The 27,234-nt window shown below is 33.8% G+C and overlaps 1 protein-coding gene across 1 annotated transcript in view; it reads left to right on the top strand.

Annotated features, from left to right (window-relative positions):
* The window catches only part of CWC27 (CWC27 spliceosome associated cyclophilin), a 108,497-nt gene that overhangs the window by 44,282 nt on the left and 36,981 nt on the right, over positions 1-27,234 (top strand). The window contains exon 11 of the mRNA XM_062599272.1: positions 25,334-25,431. Within this exon, the coding sequence (XP_062455256.1) occupies positions 25,334-25,431 (98 nt within the window). The remainder of the gene's footprint in view (positions 1-25,333; positions 25,432-27,234) is intronic.

Genomic DNA, 27,234 nt, shown 5'->3' with positions numbered 1-27,234 from the left:
AAATATTTCTCCCATCAAGTAAGTCAGGAGAAGTTTTATCTGTTTATTAAAATGTTTCTGTCATTTAAAAAAAAAAATCCTACCAGGCATTCATAAAACTTATATGCAGCTTTGAGTGAGATCTTCCCATTTCGTTTAAGCAAAGGAGATTGACTGTAAGGCCAGATATTTTGCAGATATCCCTCACGGATTACAGAGAGTCTTTGGGTAGGTTGGAAGAGAGAATGTGTTTCTTCATTGGTCTACCATGACTCTGACATTAACTCAGGTATTTGGTGGTTTGTTAAGTATACCCGAATATTTGAACTCAAATATTCTAAAACTGCTTTGGAACTTAGAGCAGTTGCAGAGGATTTTCTCCGTATTTTCTTTCACATTATTTGTAGGGAACCACCCAGAACTAGAATGTTTGAGTGGATTCTGCTGTTTCCTTAAATAAGTGAATAAATAGTGCCTGATTTTGTCCTCTTGGTACTAATGATGGTTCAAAGAGAAAAATATGTGATGCAGACTTTGTTCAAAAGTCTACCGTTTAGATATTTAATTTTTATACAGAGGTCTGTGTTCTGGCCTATGAATCTTAGTTAATTTGGGCACTATAGATTTTTGATTGCTTGGGAAGTAAGTATGTTTATTTTGGCTAAGAGTGTGGAAACATGTGAAACTTTCCTTTTTCCCATCATGTAAACTCTAAATAGAAAGAAGTAGCATGGATTTTTGGAGCTATTAGATCATCTAGTGTGATCTCCTGTATAGCACAGTTTGTCCCAGCTACCCTTGTTGTGAGCCCAGCAATTTATGTTAGATAAAGATATAAGTTGTATTTGGTTATATAATATCTTTTGGAGAAGCATCTAGTCTTGATATGAAGATAAGTGGAGAATGTACTACTTAACTTCATAGTTTCTACTAATGATTAGTTACAGCTCTTATGAAATATTTGTGACCAGTTTGGTTTCAGCAGATACTTCTTTTTACTTTTCCTCTAATAAAGTTAGAAACTTTACGGTTTTCAGTATTGTTTCCCGTGCTTTCATTTGTAGACTTCTATTGATCATCTTCTCAAGAAAATTTGCTGAAAGACTTTCACTCTTCATACAAGGCATTCTCTCTGATAGCTGGGCAAGTGTTTTGGCCCATTCCTGTATTCCTAGGTAATCCTGAATTTAAAGACTGGCATGGAATTATTCCTCTTCTAATATTCATATGACAAATTTATTGGAAGAGGAGGAGGCAGAGACTATCTCAGCTAAGTCTTTTAGAAACTTGAATAGAAATTTACAGACTAAAGTAGATGTATTGTTCCAGTAGATGGTGTTTAACAACTTCTTTATTACTAGTGGTGAGGACCATACTGCATCATTCTTGTGTGGTACATGATTTTGTTTTTTTTCTAAAAAGAAAGAAATATTTGTTAGTATCTCTTTCATGTTTCTATTCACTCTATGTCATTTTTTCATTTCTAATTTGCTGCCTTCATTTTGACAGTGAACCTGGTTGTGCTTTTTACCAGAATTGCCCCTTTTCAGTCTTCCAGAATTGTGACTTTGTACCGTCTAAATCCCTGTCATTAAGGGCTTCCAATTTGAGGTCACAATTTTCGTGCTTTATATTACTCATAATTTTATACGAATTTTATTACCTTTTGCAATTTTTATCAATATTGGAATACTAGTTCAAATGTCTTCTGCTTGCATACAGTCATGATTGAGCCGCTCTTTTTTTTCTTTCCTTTTTTTTTTTTTTTTTTAAGTTTGTTACCTGGTTTCTAAGCAACCACTCAGCTTTCAATGACTGACTATTCATCTTTCACAGTGAAGTCCAAAATACTTTGGATTTAAAAGTTCTGCAGTTTTTGAGAAGACATCTACAAATACTCCGTTTTCAAGGTACACTTTTTTTTGAGACTGCTATCAGTCTTGTCTGCATGCCTGAAGATTTTGCCAGCTCCAAAAGTGCATTAAATTAGTTTTGCTCCCTAAACTTTTGTGACTGGACTAGCTTTCTTAACTCGAGTTCTGGTTACTAACTTCTCCCTGGAGTTTTCAACATTCCAATCATGCATATTGACCCACTGGGTTTCACTACTGTCAATTATATCAGTTAGCCAATTATACCAATTAGTGTTGTCTCACTTGGTACTTGGAATGCAGGATCAGTCCTACTAGAAATAAAGGCTTGAAATTAAATCCATATACTCCAAAGGCAGAAGGGATATATTAAGTCATCTAATGTGTCATCTCATCAGTGAAGGATAATGCTCTTTCATATTTTTCTAAAATTGTGTTCAGGACAAAATGTTCAGAGTAACAGCACTTCAGTCACTTATCTTAATTATTCCTCGGGCAAATATGTTTTATTGCTATTAAAAAGTTCCTTTTTTGTTTTCATTTCCTACTAGATTATTAACTGATTGTCAACTTTAAATTCTCAGTCAAGCAGAAGTGTTTCAGCAGACTAGTTGCATATTTGTATTTCTTTGCCTTACTCTTCTTTCAGCTTGGTGTGCTCATACATAAAATGTAGCTTATATGGATTCTTCCAAACAGGAATCTTCTTTGAAATTCTGGTAGTTATTTCCACTTATTCACCAAGCACTCTTCTGTAATTGAGTATACATGTCTTAGCCAGCATCTTTTCCACTAGAGTATCAAACTATATTAATTTCATTGCATCTCTCACTGCTGATCCTGAATAGTTATATAAACTGATTCTTTACATCAGTCTGTCATCTTCATATTCCTGAGGGGTAAGACAAGGGTCATGTGCCTATCCAACAATATTTCATTAAAAAGTTTTCTGTATTTTGTTTTTTAAATACCTACCTTGGCATGGATAAAAGCTGTTTCATGTACGCATCTTTAGAATGTTTTTTTTCCTTTCCATTTTCCTGCAGTCAGATCACAGTGTTCTTCATTTTAGTTCTCTATCCAAATTTTTATTTACAATATCTAGACAGTTACAATTTTTGTTGTTAATTACAGACCAATCGTGAATGCTTTGGTGCAAAACCTTGACATAATGAGAGGTTACACAGTTGGCCATAAATTTGTTTTTCTGCTTCGGTGCTAAGCATTGAATTTGCTTAAAGTTTGCAGTTTCTGTGAATGTTTTATCACTAGCAATTGATAAAGAACTGCAATAGTAGAACTACAGGAACTTAAGTTTTAGAGAACAGATTAAAGTTCCCATAAGTGTATTTTGAATACTGAGCTTAAATTAATAGATAGTGACTTTATTCGCATTTCTTTTATTTTAATAGTTGTTTCTAAGTGTAGTGTATATAGTTTGCCTTTTGGTGGAGACCTAGAATGCTCTGTGCAAACATCTTGTTAGAAGGCAAAAGCTGCTGACTCACTGAACTGCGGAGGCTAGGCTTTGGGTTATGGGGTAAGAGGAGAGACTTGCTAAGACTGTGAAACAGGAGACAGACAAAACAGTTTCCAAGTTTTAGAACTTCTTAGGAAATACGTAAACATGTAGCAGAGTATGGAGGTGGGAGAAGGAGTTTGGCGGTATCTCAAGGAAATGAAGTTATAGGGAAAGGATGCATTTTAATGAAAACTCACTATGTGTGCTGGAAATGTCTTTCTTATGCCCCCCCAAGCAGATGAAAGGGTGCTTTTTTCTTTTCATGAATTGAGACCAAAACATAACATCACTACTGCACTGGAGACTCCTATGGGACAGGTGTGGTCAGAAAATGACTGCTAACACTGAAGGGAGTGAGTCTGAGTAAGCAATGCTGTGAGACAGTTAATACTCACTGTTCTGTAACGAGATTTTGCACACATTTCCAGACCATTTTTATAAAGCTTACTTAAACAGTGAGCATAATGTTTTGTGTATTTCTCATCTTTATTTTAGAAAAGCTGGAATCAGATTTTAGGTTTGCTGTGTTTTAGGTTAGTGACTTGAAGTTGTTTGTGTATTATTCTTACTTTTTTCATTATATCTTTCAGTACAGATAAGCATGTGATACAGAGTTGATAGAAATCTGGAGTGAGGGAACATGGACAATTTCGATTGTCCATTACAGTTAATTTGATCACTAAGAGCAGCAAAGACATAAATGTAAAAACATTTACTCTTGAGCAAGAAAATAAGGGTTTCAGAATTGCAGATAGGTTGTTCAGTGAAGTGAGGTACGTGTATCTACAGTATGATAGTATTTCACATTCATTATTCTCTAGGACAGTACGTAAGAAATCTGAATGTTGAATATTTGAATATTAGGCCTTTAATACTCTGGTCATATAGTACACATAAAGTATTTTTAGTACTACCATAAATATTTAGTGTATGGAAGTAAGCTACGCTTGTATTAAATACAAGGGCAGGCCTGTCTTTAAAAGTAATTGCATTGATTTTAATTGGCTAAATTATAATGTTCTCATAAGCTTATTAGTGTTAAATAAAGAAAAACACAAAAATCATTCAGAAACACAAATATGATGAATTTCTTTGTCATTAAATCAAACTATTTCAAAAGAGTAGGAGTCTTTCATCTCCCATAAAACAGAATAATTGTTGAATATTATATAAAGAAGTCACTGAGACTGACTTGTAACCTTTTATTTACCTTTCTTTAAGAAAAATGATTGATGCCAGGAAATACGTATTTTTGATATAGAGCAAGGGAGAGGCGTATCTGTTGACAGAGTTCTTCCAATTTTTTCTTTGAGAATCTTTGAAAATGATAGGCATTCATGCATGAAGCAGATGTAGAAAGAATAAATAAATAAAACACCCTTCCTCCCAAAAAACAACCTTCCTAAGAGCAAAACTTAGAAGGAAATTGTATTGAGAAGTATTAAAGTTACTAATTTCTAGATAAATCCTGCCAATCCCAACAAATTGACACCAAACCACAGTTTTTTTTTCCTATCAGTATTTACTATCAAGGGTTCAAAATACTTCTTAAATTATGGTGGTGTTTCTCAGGGTGTAAAATCAGATGGTTTATTTCTAAACCATTTAACTTCTGTAGCCCATTTATGCAGTGTCAAAAATGTCAAAACAGCACTATTTTCCATTTCACGGAGATACTAGAGTTGTTTCTGAGTTTGAGAATTTTTTTGAGTGATGAAAAAAAAATCACCTTTACATATAGTGGGTGATTTTCTTTTTGATCCCAGCACTTCATGCATTACTAGTCAGTACGGTGGTGGTATAGCTTCACAGCTAATAATTAATTACTGCTTATACTATCTTTTCAGTTCCCTAAGTATCCTTCTGGGCTTTTGAAATCTAGTGAGCAATTAAGCAGCAAATGGTTTCTTTCTTTATTTCTATATTGTGAAGAATTAAATATGTAATTGCAGTTTAATTTAGTTCAAGTTGCAGGTTCTGGGTTTAGGAACAGAGGAGGAGACCAAGCAGTAAAAGTCACCTGCAAATAATATAATTGATCTTGAAATATTCCTGAACAAATATGTAATAAGTAGTAACTAATACTTCTAACAAGTGTGAAAAGAAATACTTCTAACAAGCGTGTCCAAACAAAAAATCCTAAAACATGAGTTCAAAATGCACATATAGCAAACTATTCTCAAAATACCTTATGGAATCTGTTCTCTGTGCATATTTGAAGTCAGGCTACTCAGGAAGTACTGTTTAATGAATGACTACCTTTTGTTCTTAATTTCCCTCTTTCTATCATTTAACATGCAAGCATTTGCAAATGATAAATGTATATTAGAGAGCAGGTACCATTTCTTCTTTTTCTTCTGTCCACTAGCCTGTTGGGTTGGATGTAGAGCAGTTAGTAACCACTTTAACCCTCTTGCTTGTGAAACTAATAATTGCTAAACTGATTACTGAATTTCTCAACATAGCGAATGTGTCTCTGCCTCTAACTCTCTTTGGGGCTCAGCAACGTATTCTGAAATCAGTATTTTGAGGTTGAAGAGAGTCTCTTTTAGCAAGGGTGCTTACAATGGTAAACTCTCTCTGCCTTACTGCCCTGGCAGGATGCTTCCCCTTCTCCAGATCTGTCTGTATGGGATCTGATCAGATTGATATTACTTACTGAAACCAATAAACAGTGTTTACAGGCTTTGCTGCTTATTACCGGCTGTGGTTATGTGCCGAAATTACCGTAGTTAAAACCTGGTTCCTGTGGTTCAAGGCCAAAATGAGGAACGGCTTGGGAGACCCTGGGTACTGCAGCTTTGACATTCCACATTATATCTATACACTGTTCTCAAAAATAACTTGACTTCCTTTTTATAAACAACCAATGCAATAATCTACTAGGCAGATCTCTTCCCAAATTATGTAGGCTTTTTGTTTTGTTTTTCTGAAGTAGAATAGTTTTGTATGAGTCCTAAAACTATTCCTTGCCTGCATGAACCAGTTTGGTCTGCACTGACAGTTACCCCAGAAGTAATTTCTGGCAGAGTGACACCATGAACTGTATTCACTTACGCTCTGTACTGATATTCAGATCAACTCTAACTTTTGTGATGCACGTTTAACTGTAGGTTTTTCCTTTATATAGTCAGCTCTATAGAAATACAGTATTTTTGTTTTATTCTTGATCAAGGCATTTGACAGTACAACTCTGTAGAGACAAAGCATCTGTATTTTATTCGTGTGTGTGTGTGTTTGTATTTACATTTAAGAAATGATAATCTGGTAGGACATGCTTATTTTTAACTGTAAATCTGTAAATTGTTTTTCCTTTATTGCAGCTGAATGGTACTGCTCATTCGTAAGATGTTCACATGATACTTGATTTCTGAAATAATTTCTGTTGATCTTGAAGCATTCAGCAAAGTTACTGTAAAAATGCTATTTATTCTCCATTAGTTTTGATAGTCTTGATGACTGTTGACAGTGAGAGTATATGGATGCCACCAAAACATGGCTGGATTTAGGTCTTTTCAGGATAGATTCTGTGTAAGCACAGAAGGGAGACAATCTTTGACCTACTGTACTTACAGGATATTAGCACACGGAAAAGTAGGGATTGTGGGGTATAGTTGCAACATACAGATGATAAGCACCATGAAAGAGGATTGGTCTTTAAAGAGCAGTGTAGTTTCCCTCTCTTCTTGTGTACTGTTTTGATAGCAGAGAAAGACAGTAGGGAAAGTAAAGAGGACAGAAAATAGCCATGGACTGACATCTGTTTACCCATGGTAACAGTCTGGGTTTTGTAGATATTTTGGCAGAGGCTTTTGAGGAAGAAGCAGTAAAACGGAAGGTTTTTGAGGAAGAAATCTTAGTGTCTGCCTGGATTTTATCAGGAAATTCAGCCAAGACATAAGAGAAGGCAGAATAATATATAGGGGAGGAGTTGGCAGGTATTTATGTTCAGCGCTAGATGCAGCTATTACATGAAGTTTGTGGGGAAGGGGTTATCTGTATTCTTTTTACATGGATTACATGAAAGGCAGTTGCCTGAAGCCATTTTACTTGTCTGTAGTAAACTCAAGTTTTTATCTTCCTTGTGCTCATATGATCTGATTGGTGTCAAAGTACTGCACTTGTGCAGGATTGATCTTCTTTAGTGCAAAAGTGATCAGCAACAAACATGTGCTGTTGCCACCTTTAATTTATGAGAACGGAAAAACTGCTAGGGCAACATTTTGAACTAGTAGTTTATATTACCTACATCCAGGGCAGTCTCTGTATGTTTCTGTAATGCAAGTTAGCACATTCTTGGGAGAAAGAATAATAAGAAGAACTGACATTATGTTTTCTAATTCCTTGTTTTCTGCTTGGTCATGCAATTGAAGATGAGATTTTAATCAGTGCATGGTTTAAATTTTATTCTGAAATTATTTTAGTTCTCTCAAATCTAATATATTTTCCTACGCATTTTTTAAACTTTTTTTAAGTTCAAGGCGCTAGTCCTCTCCAGAAGCAATAAATTCCCCCCCCCTTTTTTTTTGAGAATAAAAACATAGTCAATTTTCCATTTTAAAGGAAGCATCTCTGAAACTCAATTTAAAAAAGAACAATTTGAAGTCAAGTATACCCACTTATCTTTGCCTTCCTAAAGCCATAGAAATGCTCTAGTTATGAATCTAGGCCCAATTCTGCAGCAGATTATACATAGTCTAGTGAATGTGCAGGTAGTACCATTTCTGTACACTGTTGGAGCTGTGATCTGTAGTTAATATTTATACTTTTCCAAATGCATTCTCTGGTTTGTTTATTTTTTAATAGATTTGATACTTTATTTTAGTGAGATTTGACATCTGTTCCTGTTTTTTGCCCTTACTGTCTTTATATGTTATAGAAGTTTACCACCTTAAATTTTTAAGGCAATTTTCTCCGTTAGTCTTGAATCTATCCTTTTTCTAGAGAATATTGAAAATCCTGAACTGTAGGAAGATTAACCGAAAAATTACGAGAAGATTGCCTCCTTTTCTAATTACATACTTTATAAAATGTAGCTAAGAAATAATCTTTACATATCCACCTATAAAATGTACTTACTAATTTTGCCTTAGTTTTTAAAGCAGTCTTACTGCTTTCCCCAGAACGTTAAAGTGCTTTCGTTTGTCCTCGGGTTCTGGCATATCTGCTTAGTGTCAGGGGTGGGTGGGAAGGGCAGATGTGAAGCCTGGCAAGAAAAAAGCATGGCTGCACTCACTAGAACTCATTACTGATCTTGCTGTTTTTACTCTTCTGCGCAGCTTAGACAAGTTTTAGGGATAGGGGGGAAAAAAGATCTTAATGAATTAACCCTTCTTTTTAACTGTTAAAATAATTTTAATAAAGGCATTCATAGAAACATAGACAGTATGGCTCTTGTATATCACATATACCAATCAGATTTTAAGTGAACATGTTACCATTTTTTGTTATTCAATATATATTATACCAAACCATAAATTATACAATATTTTATAAAGGTAAGATTGCATCACATTCTTTGTAATAGTGCTTAAACTTCTTGCAAGTAAGATATGGCAAATATACAAAAAACAATGTTTGGCAATAGTTTGTGCGAAAGTGAATTGTTATACAGGAGTAGGAGATAAAATAACAGATTTAAAAGAAAAAAATGATAGAAAGTCAAGAAAAACTAATGTAAGAGTAACTGCTGGAAAACTAATGAGCCACAAGACAAAATCTTTTATTTGACATCAAATATATTAGCACTTGACTATGGAGAGTTACTAAGTAAGTATCAAGCACTTTTGCATCTAGCATAAGTGCTGGAATTAGATTGTCTCAATATTAATTTTTCATCTTTTTCTGGGCTCTAAATATTGATGTAAAAGATGATCTGGTTGATGTTATTTTTTCTTATCTACTAACAGTTCAGTACAACAGAAAGATTGTGCAGATTTTTACAGTTGTGCTGACGCAGAAGGCATTTAAGACAAGACAATCGATGTGACTCTTGTGAGGAAAATAGGATAGTGCTTTTTCTCCAACTAAGCCACGTGAAAATGATATTACATGAAAGAGTACATGAAAGTAGCTAGTGAGAAGCTAGCCTGGTGTAGGCTTCATTATCAGAAGAAAATGCATTTTTGAGGAAAGTCTGCAGAACAACTTGTGAATGAACTTTTTTTTCTTTTTTCTTTTTTCTTTCTTCTTTTTTTTTTCCTTTTTTTTCCCTTTAAGCATGTGGAGCAGCCAGTATAAAAGATTTATGCAGCTGTGGGACATAAACACTTCAGCACAGCAGCTTCCATATAAGGGTGCAGTTCAATTTTTCTTTAGTCTATGTATGCTTTTTAAATGTAGTGCACTTTAAAAATGCTAGGAACATGTAATTAATCGTTTCATATCTTTATGGTTTATGTTTTTTTATGCTGAGCAGGGAGGTTGGATTAGATGATCTCCAGAGGTCCCTTCCAACCTTACTGATTCTATGATTCTATGGTTTTGGGAATACTTTGATTATTCATACCAAAATCCAATAAACTATTGCTGTTTTTTAAGGCCTTGTATTATACTCATTTTCAGGGGGAAAAAAAGTTAATTTTAACTATTTTCTATAGTTACATAGAACATATTTTCTATAGTCATATAGAAAATATATATAGTTATATAGTTTCTATAGTAAAAGCTTTACTGTATCATTTGGAAACAGTATTGCCTGTTATGCAAATCTCTTGTTTTGCAGGAAATTATTTGGGAAGTAATGAGTTACAGGGTAGTTTGTGTGTAATGCTTTGTCATGAATTTTTTTTTAACGGAGTTTGTTTTTGCTGATGGTGAAATTTCCTGCAATATAAATGTCAGCAATATAAATCATTATTTATCTTTCCTTTCTCTGTTTTGTTCTTGTAAGACTTATTTTAAACAAAAATGTGCTATGGTTCACAACTGTTGATCATTTATGAGAAAAGATATGGAAGTGAGGTTATTCTTTTGTACAGGGCATTTAGAAAAAATATGTAATATTTTACTTGTGAAACAATTATAGGGTTGTAATATCTGCTTATTAATACTTCAGAATACCATAAACACTAACATTTTTCCTCACCTAAGCTACATGAAAGATGAAGACCATCCTTGTCTTGAAAGACAGAAATTTAGGGATAGATGGTGTAAAAATTAAAAGTAGCCATTTGGCATTATGTTTTGGAAGATATTTATATAGCATATTAATCTGCTACTTCCAGGGTACCAGACTTGTGGGTATCTGACACTTTTTCGTTATTGTTTGCCTTAAAAAGGCTATAACTACCTACCATTTTAGATCATGAAACGTCTCATAATTTTTTTTCACTAGAATAATTAATAACATTAACATGTTAATAACATTAATGAATTAACATATTAATAACATTAATAACTTTATAATTCCATGAGAACAGACACCCAGCTTTTCCTTACAAATATGCATTTTATTTATTTATTGTCTTTGAACTGTACAGTACCTACTAGGGATGAGGAAACCTCAAAGGGAACCAGTTATCCATTAGAATTTTTGATGGCATTTTGAGTGCTAATCTGGCTGCAAATCTGTTTGGAAAGTGTCTGTGCATCTTTTGTTATCTCTTCGTTCAACTCAGTTTAGAAATGCAATTGATTATAATCTTAACTAAACATATAGGTTGACTTTCAATAATGTTAAGAATTGAATTAATATGGTGAAACTACAAGGTTAATTACAGCTGAGCTGCTTTAATTGACACTTAGAGTTTTAAGCTTAATATGCTTAACTCTGTGTTTGTGATTGCCAGAGTGCACGTGCAGATACAGTTGGTCAGCTGATACACAGTCAGTCCTAAAGCTTTAGTACCCCCTCATGTTGGGTGGTGTAAAGTAGCATTAACTTACGGTGTTTTTTAAAGAACAAGGACAGAAAATATTTGGGATATTAAAAGGAAGGGGGGAACAGAATGTTTTAACTGGGTATCAGAAATATTTTCCAAATTATGAAATACAAGGAAATGATTGTTTCAGATGCTTGAACTAAAAGCACAGAAACTGGTATGCATCTCGTAGAAATGAGGAAGCATATAGACTAAATAAACTAGGAGATTTCTTCTTCCTCCTGTTTTAAAAAAATTGCTGCAAATTTTGAAGTATCAATTTTTAGCCATTCTAGAAATCAGTTTAGCATTTGTCATATCATTATCACATTGAAATTTCAGCCAAGAATGTTACAACCAGATTATTAATTCCACAAAAAAAATTTAAAGGAATTGTGAATGCCATAGTGCTGGATTTAATTAGGTTTGTTTGCATTATCTGTGGGTTTCACATTACTACTTGATTCTTCCCATTGACTATCTGTGCTTTTAACTATTTTTCCCAGATGTGTTTTCCTCTCACTTTCCAAGACAGAGTTCATTTCTGCCATAGTTTTAATTTTTATAAGTCTGTTAATGCATTTTTATTTTCTTATTGAGGATAACAATTATTTAGCATCTGCGGATTTTATTAATGTGTTTTTTACTGTCTGATTCATAATTTAGCCAAGTCAGTTCATCCATCTCTAATAGCTAGTGAAGAAACATAAAGAGTGATGAGCAATATTAACAAATTTAAAACATGGATGATTACCTAAAGCTAAGATTTGTATTACTGAAAGCATAGTAGACTGTGTAACAGCTAGAAGAGGAAAATCAAATATTTCTAAAGTCATCCTGCCATATGAACAAGCTTATCTCATGTGTGTTGCATCAGTATAACTCCAGCTCAGTCGTAATGTGAAATGAAACACTTTTTACGTGAATAGTATTTAGTCTGAGCATAAATGTAATTCAGTTTGTAAAAGTGCAGTGCATCTGTATTAGCAGACACAAAACGATTAAAAAAAAAATCTGCTAGCAGATGGTGTCCAACAAAGACCACTATTGTTTCAGCATGAGATGCTTCAAATGTTCTGGGCATTTAGCCCAGACATAGCCATTTTCCTATAGTATGTGACTAGGCAATAACAAAAAGAATGAAAATAGAGGTGTCAGTCTATATAAAAATATTTTTATAACTTAATATATCTAACAAGTCAGTGGCAATGATTAAACCAAGATAAATTAACAAAACTGATAAGAGCATTCTTTTTACATTTTCATGTCTCTCCAAGCAGTTATTTGGCATTCTACCTTCTAGGAAAAATGAGTTTGGAAAGTTAAGCTACCTGCTGGTATTGTTTAAATGTCCACAGATAACATAACTCAAGCTGCCTGATGCCTGAAAGTGAGTGTTAGGGCAATCAACAGGAACAATAAAAATCTGTTCAAACAGAAAATCCACAAATCCCAAGGATTTGGAGTCTCCCCATGGATTTTCCACAAATTTTGCTGTTTTCAGCAGAATCTAAGCTTTTATTTTAAAGGTGAACTGCAAATCTAAAAAGAAAATTGAGTTAATAAAAATATGTGCTGAATCCCCTGCTCTCTTTTGTAGCCTGTTAACTGGGGCCCTCTGCCACATATGTTTTAAGCTTTTCTTTTTTAAAAAAAAAAAAAAAATCCTCCCACTTTGAATATCATCTAATACTTACTGGTTAACTTCAAGAGTAAACTTCTCCCATTCTTCTCAATAGTCTTGTTAACTCTGAAGTGTTTCTTAAATCCATGGATTTGATTTATATTTTCTTCAAGTCAAGTGACTGTCATCACTCAATTTACTCATATCCACTGTTCCCTTAGTTTATCTGTGTTTAACTCTTTAGAATATTAACTTTTGAGGGAACATCTGTATCATTCCACTTGTCTAACATCTTAAGAAGGAAAAAGTAAATTAAGTGTTTTGGGGAAATACATGGATATTACAGATAGGAAATGAATTTAAGATAAAATTTTAATATGGTTAACTTGAATAAGGAATCACTATTGATTTTAATTTACAGCCATCAAACTATTTTAAATATTTAAAAAAATATAGGTGAACTCTGAGAATTTTTGTGTGCTAATTTGACTTCTGGTAACTTAAAAGCTATGAGAAAGTTTTACGTAAAATTTCAACCTACTTTCCTTATTTGAGAATATTTAATAATAATCATTGCCAGTTCAGTGGAACTAGGAATAGGATTTTACTGACTAATGATCAAGTGAAACCAGATGCCAAAATGCTAACAATGGGCAAAGAGAAATACGTCATACTCATGTTAGTACATATCATTATTTAAGTAAAAAATTACAGAATTACTATGTATGTATAGGTATTATTTATTTTATTATGCGTGTACTTCATGGTAGAAAGAAGAAATACTATTTAAGATGAATTTTTTCATAAAAAGAAGTAGTACTGTTAAAAACTATGGGACTCTTTTTTTTCTGTTGTGTTCTAGTGACGTTTGTTATGTCAGTGGTGAATAACAGCAGTGCTATAAATGGAACTTCTTACAGGAAGAAAGATGTGGAAAAACATCTGAGATAAAGCTTGAGGAGATTCATGATGCTGTTTAAAGACAGTGCCGTATACTCACAATTGAGTAAAGAATCCTGTACCATAGGTATTTCTGGCAGGTGGGATTAGCCAGTGAAGCTGAAAATAAAAAAAAAAAAAATTCACTGGAAATTTAGGATGTGCTAATTAGTTTTAGTTCCCAGATATAATATCTGAAATATGTAGAATTAATAAGATGTCACAAGAATAAATTCACTAGTCCAATTAGCATCTTCACCAGTCCAAAGGAATATTTATTAGCATTCTAGGTGAACTGGTTTTCCTGTCTGTTTAATGGAACTCATTTGTGCTGAGAGTAATTCTTACTAAAAAAGCACGTAAAAAAAAAAATCAACATTTGGACAGTATATTATTTAAACAGTAGTAAAGTAGTGGTGTTATTCAGAAGTTTGTTTTTTTTTTTTATTTTATTTTATTCATATAGAATACTTACACCTGGTAAAAATATTACTTACCTAATAAAATTTTTATATTTATTGAGTAAGTGCTCTGTAGTTCTGTATTTTATTTTTGCATATGATTACAGCACTTATCAAGTTAATGTCATTAGTGGCATTGTTACAAGAACTATTCTTGTGACACTAAATGCAAAAATATTATCTATGCTAGCTTAAATGTAACATTTAGGCAACTGTATTTTAATAGTTTAGACTATTAAAGACAAAATTGATTGACTGGAAATTTAAAAAGGAGGAAAATTCTGAGTTCAAAATACTTGTTGGTTGAAGCACACTCACATGTGAGATAAAATGCACAATGTGAGATAAAATGCACAATGTGAGATAAAATGCAACTTGGACGTTCCATGCAAGTACTCAGACATAAGCTTAACTTTACTTGCATGCTTACAGCTAATTGTTTGCAAGTGTTTGCACTTTTGCCTCTAATTTTTAAATCTACCTAATCCACCATTAATAGTCTTGCTAAAATTTTTAACATTTTATTTCATTTTGGGATACAGATATAATAAACTGTAATTTTAATAACACTGCAATTATTTACATGAAAAGCTAGATACAAAGGTGTCTTGCAGGACTGGAGACCATATGTATAGTGGAAATAAATGTCATTAATGTGGTTAATTATACCAATCTGTTATTTCTGTGTTGTAGCTATTAGAATAAAAGATAATGTTCAGCATAATGAAATATAATTGATACAAACAGTATTCAATATTAGTGAATTGCCTGTTTTGTTTTTTATATCAGTGCAAATGTTCTTAATTACCTGTTATAGTGAGAAGATCATGGCAAGTGGACTTCAGTTATGTCATATGATTTGGGTCCAGTTTAAGATCTACTGCAAAAATATTTTTTTCCATTTGAGACTTGCTTTAGATGAATTAAAAATACTTTTTATTCAGTCTAAAGAAATTCCGAAATGTTTTTTCTGGCTCACATACTGTACATGTTTAATTGATGCACAGATGTGGCATAATAAAGTAAGAGGCATTTTGAAGCCATTCTTTTGTCAAATGAGAAGGGAATGAGTAACGGAAGAGATTAAAGATGGAGCTGCTTCACACAAATGTGAAATCCGTCTGGTGTAAGGAGCAGATCAACTCAAATACTCTGTAAAATCGTCTAGAGCTCAGATTGTGCTTCTTACTAATTAAGGTTTGGGTTCTTTTTTCCCTCCTGTAATATATTTTGTTTTTACTTAGTTATACTTCAAAGCTACTGGACCTTACTTCTTATTGCAGCTCTTAGAAGACTTAACAAATTTTAATAGTTGCTATAGGAACTGTCATTCTAATTTGTTAAATTATTTCTGGCAGTATTATAATGAAGCTAATATGCCAGTTCTTTTTGTGACTATTTTACAGTTGAAAGTAGAACACAAGATGCATAAAATATCCTAGGCACACTGAAATATGGGTTTGATTACACTGTGGGAAGCTGGAGGAGTTTTTGCATTGTGTGTACATCAGTGTAATTAATTCTGTAGTCTTCAGGCATTTGTCTTGGATAACTGCATCAGCAGTGGCGTAACTGTCACATGTTAACTGTTCTCTGTGGAAGAACTTCACCCAGGTAGTAAGTACTTTATTGTACTTGGATTGTATGTGAAAATCCACTTAATGTCTGTTAAATTCCTACCTTATTTAACTATTCATGCCTTATATAAAAATTAGAAATGTATTTTTTCTGATTTGCTTTTTTATGTACTGCTGTTGTTTTCAAAGCTATATGAAGCTTTCCAGTTACCTGAAAGAGAGACTGATGATTTTTAGAACTGTAAACAAGCTTACTCTCTCTTTATTCAAAAACAGAAAAGGACAGGTCGCTCTTTCTGAGGAATATCTTTATGTAAGTGATATTTAATCCAAAAATCAAGCAAAAAAATCCCGTCTGTTGTGCACCTTTAAACGTAGACCCCTCCAATATGGAAAATATCACTCCACGTCTATGTACTGCTATTTCAAATAATAAATGTCAGTTTTTCAGAAGCCATAATTGATTTAAGAATAAGCTGTGCTGGATTAGATCAAAGCTCTCTCTAGCCAAATATCCTGTCTCTGACAGTGGCCAGAAGCAGGGTAGGTCTAGGATACTACTGGGGAACTTCCATGCTTCCAACAGTCTAAAGTTTAAGGGCTTATTTACTCTGAAAATCAGCTTAGCCTGTTAACATTTAATAGTTTTTGATATATTTTTCTTTTGTGAGTGTATCTAATTGCTCTGAATCCATTTGTTCTTTTGGCCTTTATGATATCTTGTGGCAATACATTCCTCAGTTTACTTGTAGGTGATGTGGACAACATTTCCTTTTGTTTGTTCTAAGTCTGCTGTCTTACAGTTTTTCATTTTACAGCCTCTAGTCCTTGGCTTATGAAAACCAGTAACTAATTCCTGTAGCTTGAGTTCTGCTGAAGACACTACTATATTTTGATCATAAATAACTTCTGTGTTCATCCAGATCTCCATCTACTTGCTGTTAAAGAATTTATAAACTAATTTGCCTTCCATATAAGAATTCCACATCCAACCTCTCTAATCACGTCCAGTCTCTGATCACTGGATTCTGAATCATGAACAACCTTTAGAAACGGTGAGACTTGAGGGGATATCTTCTTCTTCCACTGCACAGCTAGAGGGCCTTGATTGTCCAGTCATACTGAAATCCTAATTGTATGTGGTCTGCTCCACTTCTTCCATCAGCATATCTGAATAGAGGGCATCATAAAAATAAGGCAAGAGGTGCTTGCAAGGTCGTCTTGACTACCTCATGTCTGAGATAGAAGCAGTTTTATGCTGAGTTATTCCATGTCTGGTGAGTGGGCTACGTCATTTTTTTAGCAAGAAAAACAATCACAAACAGTAATTCTTTCCTGTAATGTTACATGGCTTATTGTGAATGCATTGTCAAGATTATTTACCTGAAGTGCTGCATTTACTTTACACGTGTATATTTTCTGCCTTAAACTGGAGCAGGTTGCTGCTACCTGACCACTTCATCCAGCCCCTACATGGCTTTCTGCCTTCAGAAGCTCCTGCAACCTAGACAAGAAGGATGATGTAGGCCAGATAAATTGTTCTGACAGCGCAGCTCCTGGCTTCTAACTTTTCCTGAGCATCCTGCATCCCTCTCCCATCACTTCATCTACATGTGGCCTTTCATGTGACAAGAGTGGGCTTGGGGAAGGCAGGACTCCAGCTAGTGGATTTTTTTTCTCTTTGTTTTGTTTTGTTTTTTGTTTTTTTTTTTTTTTTTTTTTTTGTTTTGTTTTTTTTTTTTTTTTTTGCTGCCAGAAAAATTCTTTCCAGTCTACTCAGCCTTGTCTGGACCAGAAGAGCCCCTAGGAGAAGGAGCAGCCAGGAAGAATTCTCAGGCTGGATGAATCACCCTGTTGGATCCTTTGAGGCTAGGTTATTGGAAAGGAGAGGTTTTTGTTAGCTTTGAGTAAGGCACAGTGATTGCTTCTAGCCTTGAAACATTCTGCAAATCAGGTTTTAAACTGACATTAAGTTGATGACATTTTTATGTATAGAAAAGCAATTTTATGTAATGTTGAGGTTTTAGAAGAATTACATTATTTTGTTTCTCTTCTTCAGAGATCTGTTTAGTTTGGTTCTTAGTGGAGGGAAAAAAAGAGAATCTGTACTTACTGTGAGGGAATACAATAAGTAGATTCTGTAGAATGTTTCACTGATCTTTCAGTCAATTTGGCACTGATCCTGCAAACACCTCAGCTTACGCTTAACCTTGAATGTTTTTTAAAGTTAGTAGCACTACTGTGGGCTAGAACATACATCTCAGTAGTAGTCTGCAGTAGCAGAACGTTTGAATATGATTTGTTTGTTTAAAACATGCATTATATAGAGATTGCAGAGCAGACTCACTTGGGAATAACGTAGCTGTTCCGTAATAGAGAAGGATGCTGAAATTTAGAAATGTGTAGGCCAACTAACTGAAACATTTTTGGCAAGATTTTCTCTTTTTTTTTGCATCTGGCTTTTTGAAATAATTACAAACTTAATCAGGTAGAATATTTGTTTTATTGAAGGCTGCTTTTAAAACAGACCACTATTTTGTATAGACAGGTGATACGACAAGTTAGAAAAGGATTCTGCACATCTGTGGTGACTATTTTGCAGTGTCTGATAGGTTTTTATGGAAGCCATTTGCTGATCTCATCAACAAGTCTATTGTTTCATTACTATCAGATTCAGTGTGTTTGTGATTAAATCAGCAGAATGGAGAACATGAAGGGAGTGCTGTTGACTTTGCAATCATTTCCATCTGTTACAAATTTTTATCAGATGTTGGAAAACAGCAGGCAAAACTCAGAGCAAGTGTTTTATCCAATTTCCAAGAAACAGTGATATGTAATTGGCGTATTGTGTGCTTTTAGTTTAATCTCTCCATTTAGAGATTAAAATGTGTTATGCTATTCAGGTAGTAATAAGGTATAGAGAAAGTTGTTTCTTTATTGCGCACATTATTTTTTTTTTGATGCTGACTTACATGTTTTAGTACTTGTAGTAAATTATAATTGTAAGCATTGATAAGAGTTTTCATAAAATGGAGGTTCAGAGTGAGGCTCGGAGTGGAAAGTCTTATTAGATGTATGCTGCTGTCCTAAATGGTTTTGCCTCCGTTGATGAAGTGGAATTTGAAAGTAGAGGTGGCTGCCAGTGGCCAGCACGTTCTGCCTCAGAGGAGGGTAAGGAATCATTAGAAATGGGCATAAGCTGATTTGGAATTAAATGATGGGTTTTGGTCCCAAGAAATGAAGTCTTAACGTTTTTTCTGAAATTCATTTTTAGCATTATTTATTTTAAATAGATATTCCTGTTTTCCGTGTAAATGTCAGAAATTCTTTTAATCATGTGAAGATTTCTACTGCAAAAAGATCAATGGGCAAATGAGTTGTCTCATCTGAAGAGTGAAAAATATATGTATTTTTAATCTACTGAAATTACATTGAATGACTCCTGTATTCAGATATTGGAAGCTTATAGGACTTATTTATTCTGCCCTTTTTCATATTTCCAGTAACTGATTTTTCTTTCTGAAATGGATAATCCATATTCTCCATATATCTTGTCAGAAGAGATAGTTCGTGATGGGAATAATCTTTGTAATTCTTTTAAGAGCTTTTTTTATTATGTTGGCCATTTTGGTGTGGGTTGACTAGTTTTGTATTCTAAATTAAGCAATATTGCTGTCTCTTGTAGTGCCATTATAATACTTTTCCCATTATTCTCCTTACTATTTCTGAGTGGTTTAATACTTCCTACATTTTACGTTATTTCTTTCCATAGCTGTGTATTAGTAGAGGTTGTTATTGAGTAGCCTCAGGTAGCTCAGAGTCTTTTCCTGAGCTTGCTCTGTTATTTGAGAACTGTGTAAGAAATGGAAGTAACTCAAATTTCTCTCTTAACAGTCTCTTAGTCTCCATTTTTTAACAAAAATTCGTCAGATTTTCTGAGAACTAGATGGTGGTCATTTACTCCACTCACCATTCCTGAGTTAAGTCCATGAAAACTCACTATATTTTGTCTGGGCTCCACTGACCTGATTTTGCATCCTCCACCATCCACAATGGTATGGTGCCATCATACTTCTCATTCAGTTTTCTGGGGTATTAAACTTGAAACTAAGTATTACATTTTTTCCACAATGAAAATTGTTTATTCTTGTCTCTTTTCCCCAGCACATACTTTGATTTCAGTCCGTTTCTTACTGTTTGCTTTCCCTCATAGTTTTTTAAAAGCCTGTTGTAAAATGCTTTTGGAATAGGTAAAGCTATTCAGCATATTGTTTACTCTGTTCACCCACACCTTCACAACACATTGAAATAAACTCTTTGATTAGTGAGATAGCATAGAGACTCACTATTTCTAATGGTATTTATTTTATTAATTAAAATTATTAACAGGAAGATGCCATGAAGTTTAGGATGTATCATTTAGTCATCCCATTTCCTTTTGTTCCAAAGCTACAATATTTGATACTATCTGATCATCTGATGCAACTTTGTTTTTTAGATGAGTTAGTGGAACTATTTTTGAGCTACTGCCAGTGGATATTTGCTGGAGCTTTATCGCTTTTTAATTGGTTGGTGTCTCTTCTTCTGACACCTCTGTCTCTGGCATTGTCTCATCCTTATCTCCAAATCAGAGCAGCTTCTCAGAGGGTTATCTCCCCAGCATCGTCTCTTGTGAAAGCTGACACAAATAAATCATTTCCCTTATCAGCAATGGTTTGGTTTTGCTTTATTATTCCCTTTAATCCCAGCTGACCCAGTGACCTTTTCATTCTTTTATGTTTTCTTGTTTTAGCCAGTTCAGTCATTTTAGCTTTAATACCTTCAGCTGTTTCCCTCTTTCCAATTTAAAACTTGTCTTAGCCCTATTTACACATCTTCTAACATAGAACCTTCTACAATTTATTCTCTCTTTTACTGGTAGCCCTAGATTTAAGTTTACAGGTATAAAATTATTTGGTTTGAATAACCTTTTACACCTTGTTTAGTCATGCTGTTTTATTCTATACCTTTCTGGTCCCTTTCCTGTGAGCTTTGCATAACATCTAAGACTTCTGTTGTTTTACAGGAAGCATTCATGTTGCTTCTAAAGCTTTTAGGATTTTTTTATCTTTGACATTAGGACTTCTATGACTTACCTGATGAAAGCAGCCTTTTAAATTTTCAGAATGACTGGTTGTTATGGTTTCTTTTTCTAAACAGGTAGACCAATATAAATACAAGTATCTAGGTTTGAAAGTAAGAATAATCAACGACAAAGAATAGTGGAAAATAGAAAAATATTTTAAACTGCTTTACTAAAGCAGATTCCTCCAAACTAACGTGTCTAAAAAAAAAAAAAAAAAAAAAAAGAGTTAAACTGAAGGAGATGGAAATTTAGAACAGAACTATAGAACAGGTGGTTAAGGGGAGCATAAATTACAGTGAAAGAGCAGCTATTAGGCTATTAGTTTGGGTCAAGTTTTTTAGGATAGTTCTTATTTCTTACTTTCAGTAATACTTTAATATAAAAACTCAGAAGTTTGTTAAACGAAGCTTGTTGATAATACAAAGCTGGAAAGTAATGTAAACAAGAGAGGAGTATCTTAAAGATAGAAATATCTGAAGGAAAACTGGATGATCTTAAAAGCTTGAGTGATAGAAATCAGATGAAATTTAACAGTAAAATCATATGATCGTCTGATGAGGGACTAAAACAAGAATTCTTGCTGCAAGCCATCATTTAGAAATGACAGAGATGAAAGAAAACCTGTCAATCACAGAACTGGTTTTTAACTGCTGTGCTGTTAAAAAAAAGAGAAAAGGCAAATTCACTTCTCTCATGCATTAAGCTAGGCATTTGCAATAGAGATAGATACACTGTTGTTCTGGATGAGAGATGCTGGCAGTCTCCTGGTATTTTCCTGCTTATTCTGTTGAGTTTAACAATGTTGCCTGTATTAGCCAAAGTTAGGTTCTTCTATTTCATTGGGAACAGTTAGGTTTCTATCTGTTGCAGAATTTGTTGGGAAAACAGAAGAAGAGATAGTGTATAACCATGAATAAAATCACAGCCTTAAGCTAGAACTATGATATATGCTTCTATACACGTCTTAATGCGTACATCTGCCATTTCTGGCATTGTAACTGGTGGCTGAACAATATAAGTAAAGCAAGTTTTGTAGGGAAAGTTAATGCTTTTTATTAGGCTAACTGTGGAAGAAAAATAAGCTAGGTGAAGATAAGCTCATGTGCCCTGTAACTTGTGTTTTGTTCCCTCCAGATATCTTAGTTGCCCTAACAAAAGATACTGCCTCTCCCTTAAAACCTTGCTGCTTCTTGCGAATATTTATACTTTGCACTAACCCTGCAGGCCTTGCTGTTCTGCTAAGCTTCTCCCAGCGAAGTAAAACAATAACATTCTTAAGCTATTTCAGCCTGTGAGAATTTGTTCCTCAGTACTGAGATTGCTGACATACAGTTTATAGACCAGTACGCATAATTACATTAAAATAGAGTACCAATTTTCTGATGCTTTAATTATGTATTCCATTTACTTATGTTCACGTTCTTTTGAAAGGGAAAGACAGTAATGGTTGCCAACGTCCTCTGTAATAAACATACTAGTCACATTAGATTTCACCATTGAAATCTTCATACATTTTAACTAGGACTACTGAAATATTAGCAATTCACTCGAACTCTTTCAGTGCAAAAAGCTTTTAAACAAAGTGTTATAGTACTCGTTGCAGACTGCTGTACACCCAGTGCTGTTAAAGTCAAGAAATAAGTGGCCTGTTAACATGTATCCATACGTGGCCTAACTGCTACATTAAGATGGTTAGTTTATAAATCTCCAGTATCAAGACCTCCACCATTTTTATATTCTTATTTGAGAGATGACTGTGATGTACCATTTGCAGAAGACAGACTGCTACAGCCAAACCAGGCTGGCAGGAAGAAGCCATGCATATTCCAAGCCCATAATTTTCATTCTCAGTTTTATAGTTCTTAAATTCTTGCAGTGCCAGAGATGAACAGTAATATAATCCAGGTAAAATAAGATTCTTAGCAAAGTCTTAGATCTGCATGCCAAATGTAAGAATTTGCTATCAGTGCCAAGATTTATATGTTCCACAGGTACCCCAATAGGCAGGAGGGGGAATATCGTAAAAGACATCAAAAACTGTTTCATTATACAACGAATGCTTCCCTTGAGTCTTCCACATTTTGCATGTCAGCTAGCTGTACAAACATGCTGGTTTTATGTTGTTTTGTTTTATTATTGAATTCTCTGTTTTTAAATATTATTTATATTTTAGTTTAGAATTGTATTTCTCAATTTGAGTGATTCTAATATGCATTTTTCAAGAGTATCTTACAGAAATTAAGAACTACAATCTTAATAGGGATTCTTCCTGCTCATCCCTTGATATTGCTAAGTTATGTGATTGTCAGCTCTAGAATGGCCTTATAAATCATAGGTGCAGATGATATATAGGCTTTGGAAATCATCATTAATGAACTTAAGAAAAAGAATACAAAATGTGGTTATATGTCATTAATAAATTTAGGAAAAGGAATATGATTGCCTGTATTAGGAGGAGACAATCCCAGCAGTCTTCCATTCGATTAGCTTACATTATGAAGGGATAACGTACTATAGTTTTGTTTTTTAATTTGATTTATCTAGCTAAATTAGCATCCATTCTACTATGAATTCACCCTCCATAAAGCACTACTGGAATTTTGGAACCCATCAGAATGCCTGATTCTGAGATCCACATTCAAAAGGGCTGTGAAAGTCTTGCTGTGAATAAAGTAGGAGATAGTGTCGTAAGACAGAAGAACATCTCTTTCTTTCAGAAGAACTTATGAAATATAATCTAACTGGTTTGCCAAAGAAAAAATGAGTAGTGCCCAAGATAACAGTGTAGAGCTTATCATTGACCCTCAAATTGTTTACCAGAAAAGCAGATAGCTTCATCATGCTTCATGTCTTTAAAGTATTGTTATGTGTCAATCTCAAGTTATGGGAGTTCCCCACAGCTTCTAGATTCCAGAGGTGCAATCAGTCCTAAAAAATTGAGGCATACCGAGCCACATTGGAATCAGAAATGCAAATGGATTCTTAGGCTTACTTTCTTTAGAAAATTTCTAGATAGAACAGTTTGATCAGTTCTAATGAAGTCATCTAAAAATATTTACATGCACACACAACTTTAAATAAATAAAGTACGAAAGAAGTTCTTACCCCGCATTTCCAAGCCTTTGCTTAAGGCCAGTATTGTGAGTAATAGTATTACAGATGAGAATTTAAGTACATAAACAGAGCTCTTAGGGAGACAATTGAATGGCACATTCCTGCATTATGTCTATTTCTGCTTTTTAATGACTTTGAATACTAAGTCAGTCAAATTTGAAATTAAAAAAGTAGAAGATCTAAATTAAAAAATACTTTTTTTTAAAAAAAAAAAAAAAAGTAAATACTGATTCTCACACCAGAAAAATTTGAAACAGTGATCAGTTCTCTTCTATTGGTAACCATTAGAATGGCACAAATTGAAATACAAGAAATTCCATTTAAACATTAGAAAACACTTTTTTATGGTAAGGGTGGTCAAATGCTCGAACAAGTTATTCAGAGAGGTTATGGAGTTACCATCCTTAGAGATGCTCAGAACCTGACTGGACATGGCCCTGAGCAGCCTGCTGTAGCTGAGCTTGCTTGAGCGTGAAATTTAACTACATGATCTCCAGGGATCCCTGCCAAGCTCAGAGATTCTGTGAAGAACTTTTTTCTTCGATTTAATGACAGTCTTGTACAAGAATTGACCTTCCGCTTAAATATTTTTGAAGAACAACTTTATTCATTCAGCTATTTAACACCTACAGAATTTAGTTACCATTGGAAGAGCAAATAAAACAGCATTTTATTTGATATAACAGTACAACAAAGTAAGACAGATGTTTCATGTGATATTGGCCCGTTGACTTGCAACCTTTTGGTTTCTTCTAATATTGTTAGTTGATCTTTTTTTGTAAAAATTAAACTGATTTTCATATGTAATAATTTGCCATTCAACTGTATTTTCTGTCCATCTAAAAAATCCAAGATCCTAAAATTTATTTGGTAAACTAAAATTTGTAATACTTGTAATATTTATTTGGCAATGTCTCTCAAATTTTCTTTATGTAATTTTCATAGTTAAACATTAATGCAATGTTAAATTAAAAATATAAATGGAGGTTCTATGTTTTATTATTCATGCTCTTGACATATTGTTAATGGGCTCTTAAAATAAGTCATCTGTTATGTTCTTTTGCTGTCTTTGCTAATGAAAAGATGAACTTTCTCTAGGTTCTAATTGATTTTTAAGCCAAGTTCCTAGCATCAGTGAGTCAGTACATTCCCGTTGTTTATAGCAGAGATTTAATGCCCATTAACTTTGATTCGGTTTCTCCTGAGTGGCTTTACATTCCCAGAAGATTAAATTGATGTAAATATTGTTCTCTTTGCAGTGAGGAGCTACGGAAAGAAGTACGACAGCTGAAACGTGAACTGCTGGAAGCAAAGCAGAGAAAAGAAGAAAGAACTGTAAAATCTAAAGAAAAGGAAGGTAAGAATATAACATAGCAGGTGATGTGTAGATTTCCAGTTGACATTCCAGTTTTAAAGTTGTTTAGTATTTTTAACGAAAAACATGGATGAATATGATCACTCTGTTGTTGAAATGTAGATTTCTTTTCAAAGAAAAGAGTGGTTTTCCTTAAAATTATAGACTAGTAATAATGAAAAGATCCTAGTATATAAGTAAGTTTTAAAGGTAGCATTTATTCTTTCAAGCATTCTTTACTTATGTATGTGCAATTGGGCAAGTTGCTAGATTTGAAATACTCTTATTATTGTGTATTTTTTGGTTAAGACATTTGTACTCTGACTTTGAAAGCCTTCTTGACATTTTGACTCGGAGAGATACTTAAATGCACACAAAAAGTTACTAACTTAAGACTTTTACAGTTCTTCTGAATGATTCCAAGAGTCAATGATGCAAATTAAAACAGTCAGTTTCACATTTGTTTTCTGTAAACTTAGCAAAATGAGATCTTTAGATGCCCCCTTTTTAGTCAGACAAAATTTACATTTCATTTCTTACTAAATACGCTCAAATTGATAAGTCTGTAATGGTATGCAAAGTACATGTTTTGGTGTAGGAAGATGTAACACCCTGTACTAGATGAACTGAAGAAAATAGGCAAGTTTTCAGTCACTCTAGATTTGTTGGACACATTTCTGGAGTGGATCCTTTGTCCTGGTTTCAACAGTAAAAGAAACCTGGAAGAAAATGCAAAATCATTTCTAGAAAATTATATATTTTGACACATAGTTTAAAGAGTATTAGAAAGTATAACACCATTTTAAGAAATTAATGTGTGTTCCCTTGAATAATGGGTGAGCTTCAACAGCAACCAGTCTGACAAATTAAATTGCAGTATCTGGGACTTGTGTATGAAAACTGAAACCATGTTTTACAAAGTAGTGGCTCTAAAAAGTTTCTAGGAATCATGCATAGTCACTAAATGAATGTGAGCTGTCATTGGTAAGACAATAATTGCAATTGTTGGACATACTGAGAAAACTCCAAATAGAAGTGTGGAAATGAAAGAGACAAGACCTATGTGCATATGTGGATACATAAATGGTACAGAGCAGTAGTATGCATGGCAACTGTAGTACCATTACTTAAACATTATATCTGTTATGGTGCCAATTACTTCAGAGGAGATACTGCAGCTTAATTAGAGGAAATCTACCTGTACAGTGACTGGCTAAAGTAATACTTGGACGATGCTCATAGTTAATACTATAGTATTGTTATGAAAAATGTCTTCTATTCAAGGCCAGGCAGTAGGGAAAAAAGAAAGGAGGAGGAAACCTGTACTATGTAGCAGGTTTTTCGCCTGACATTTCACCTTCTGTGAAATGAATAACAGATAGGAGAAGATAAACCTGTTGAAATTCTGTAGGTAACATCTAACGGTCAAAATATCCCTACTGTTGCTTTTTTGAGTATTGTCAGAGCTCATGATGTGATCTGGTCTAGTATCTATTGAGAAAAGCATATGACAGGAAAGAGCCTATTCAAAAAGTTCTTAGAGTTCCTAATTAAAAATTCTAAAAATAAACACGTACTAAAACTTAAGACAGGATTAAAAAGATGCTAAATGATATGCAAATGGTGATGGGTAAAATGATAACTGGAAACCGTTGTTAAGTACAATAACAAGAGAAGAATGAGCAAGAAAAGAGTTGCTCAAATGCTAAACAAAGAAGAAACAAGCTTGAATGCCTGTTTTACCTCAGTCTTTAGTATAGTGGTCAGCTTTGATCATAAGGTTACATACAGTCATAGAGAGGAAAA

This window comes from Rhea pennata, chromosome Z (assembly GCF_028389875.1).
Source record: "Rhea pennata isolate bPtePen1 chromosome Z, bPtePen1.pri, whole genome shotgun sequence".
Lineage (NCBI taxonomy): Eukaryota > Metazoa > Chordata > Aves > Rheiformes > Rheidae > Rhea > Rhea pennata.
The sequence above is the reverse complement of the archived record's forward strand: the minus strand, read 5'-3'. Positions and strand labels throughout refer to the sequence as shown.